At 41.1% G+C, this 2,263-nt stretch overlaps 1 protein-coding gene across 1 annotated transcript in view; it reads left to right on the forward strand.

Moving 5' to 3' along the window:
* Positions 1-1,529: 1,529 nt before the first annotated feature.
* The window catches only part of LOC102475735 (putative elongation factor 1-alpha-like 3), a 1,231-nt gene continuing 497 nt past the window's right edge, over positions 1,530-2,263 (forward strand). Inside the window, exon 1 of the mRNA XM_006143666.3 lies at positions 1,530-2,258. Within this exon, the coding sequence (XP_006143728.1) occupies positions 1,569-2,258 (690 nt within the window). The 5' untranslated portion in view covers positions 1,530-1,568. The remainder of the gene's footprint in view (positions 2,259-2,263) is intronic.

The following is a 2,263-nucleotide window of genomic DNA, read 5'->3' on the forward strand; positions in this document are numbered from 1 at the left end:
TCTGGGGGGGGGAGCCGCGCCTAAAAAAAAAAAAAAAAAAAAAAAAAACTCATACCAGGCACGTGTGCGTGCATGTTCCAGATCCTGAGAGGAGAATGGAGGAGAAGGGATTGCAGAGTGGCCATCTCCTGGGGGAGGTGGGGGGAGTTGACTTCTCACTTTCTGTCTCTGGCTCTGGCTCTCCAGCAAGTACATGTGGCCTATAGCAAAAATCGCTCTAACCACAGGCCGGGTATAGTGTTATGTGCCTATAATACTTGCTCAGAGATTCAGGAAGGAGGATCATAACATGGCAAGATCTTATCTTAATTAAAAATAATAATAATAACTAGAATATATAAAGAATTCTCAAAACTCAATAATATTCATAGTAGCAATATTCATAGCAAGTAAAAGCTGTAAATACTCCTAATGTCTAAGGGCCATCAGGTGGTGTGATGGTGAAGACACTAAATTCCCTCATGGCCAACCTTAGTTCAAGTCCTGGACCTGGCAGCCTAAAAATCATGCCAGATGCATGTATGCACATGACCAAAATCCCAGGAGGAGAATGGAGAAGGGATTGCAACATGATCATTCCCCCAAGATGGTGGTGGTGGTGAGGGGTGATTTCTCACTTTCCCACTCTTTGTCTTCTCTCTCTCTCTCTTTGGTAAGCACACACATTCTATGGCAAAAAAAAAAAAACTAAAAATAGAAAAAAAAAAAAAAAAAGAAAGAAGAGAAAAGAAAAAGAAAATAGTCCAAATGTTTATCAGCTAGTAAATGGATAAACAAACCATGGTATTAAAATATTCATACAGTAGAATATGACTCAGCAATAAAAAGGGACAAATACAGATACATGCTATAACATGGATGAACTGTACTATGCTAAGTGAATGAAGCCAGGCACAAAAGACTACGAATTATATGAAATTTCCAAAAATGGCAAATTTACTGAGCCAAAAAGTAAGTTGATTGGGCCTAGAGAGGTAAGACCACGAAGTAACTAAATGGGCTCTAGGGACAGTTTTGGGGTGATGGAAATGTTCTAAAGTTGGATTGTGGTGATGATGGAATAACCCTATACAGTATCTTTTTTTAAATTTTAGAACCTCAATTTTAAGGAAACAACCCAGTTTAAATTGGTGAAAGATTTGGACACTTTATAAAAGAAGATATACACATGGAAAATAAGCACATGAAAAGATGCATGAAATGATTAATCACAGGGAAATTAAAATTAAAATCATGGAGCTAGCAGGAGGTATAGTGGTTAAGACACTGGCTTTCCACCTGGTCAGCCACAGTTTGAGTCCTGGACCTGGTGGCTTGAAAATCTTGCCAGACACATTGTGTGCAGGCCTAAAATCCTAATGGGGAGAGTGGAGAAAGAGAGATTGCAGCGTGGCCATGACCCTGTGGGATGATTTCTCACTATCCCTCTCACTCTCTCTCTGGCAAGCACAGGTACCCTGTAAAAAACAAAAACAACAACAAAAAAAAAAAAAAACTTAAGCTTTTTCGCAACGGGTTTGCCACCAGAACACAGATGTTGTGAAAACCACTGCTAAATCAAAGCCAAAATGGGAAAGGAGAAGACTCACATCAACATCGTTGTCATTGGACACGTAGATTCCGGCAAGTCCACCACTACTGGCCATCTGATCTACAAATGTGGTGGGATCGACAAAAGAACCATCGAGAAATTCGAGAAGGAGGCTGCTGAGATGGGAAAGGGCTCCTTCAAATACGCCTGGGTCTTAGATAAACTAAAAGCTGAACGTGAGTGTGGTATCACCATTGATATCTCCCTGTGGAAATTTGAGACCAGAAAGTGTTATGTGACTATCATCGATGCCCCAGGACACAGAGACTTTATCAAGAACATGGTTACAGGCACATCTCAGGCTGACTGTGCTGTCCTGATTGTTGCTGCTGGTGTTGGTGAATTCAAAGATGGTATCTCCAAGAATGGGCAGACCCATGAGCATGCCCTTCTGGCTTACACACTGGGTGTGAAACAACTAATTGTTGGTGTTAACAAAATGGATTCTACTGAGCCACCCTACAGTCAGAAGAGATATGAGGAAATTGTTAAAGAAGTCAGCACCTACATTAAGAAAATTGGCTACAATCCCGACACAGTAGCATTTGTGCCAATTTCTGGTTGGAATGGTGACAACATGTTGGAGCCAAGTGCTAATATGCCATGGTTCAAGGGATGGAAAGTCACCCGTAAAGATGGCAATGCCAGTGGAACTACACTGCTTGAAGCTCT

This window comes from Tupaia chinensis, unplaced genomic scaffold (genome assembly GCF_000334495.1).
Source record: "Tupaia chinensis unplaced genomic scaffold, TupChi_1.0 Scaffold000101_1, whole genome shotgun sequence".
NCBI classification, from domain to species: domain Eukaryota; kingdom Metazoa; phylum Chordata; class Mammalia; order Scandentia; family Tupaiidae; genus Tupaia; species Tupaia belangeri.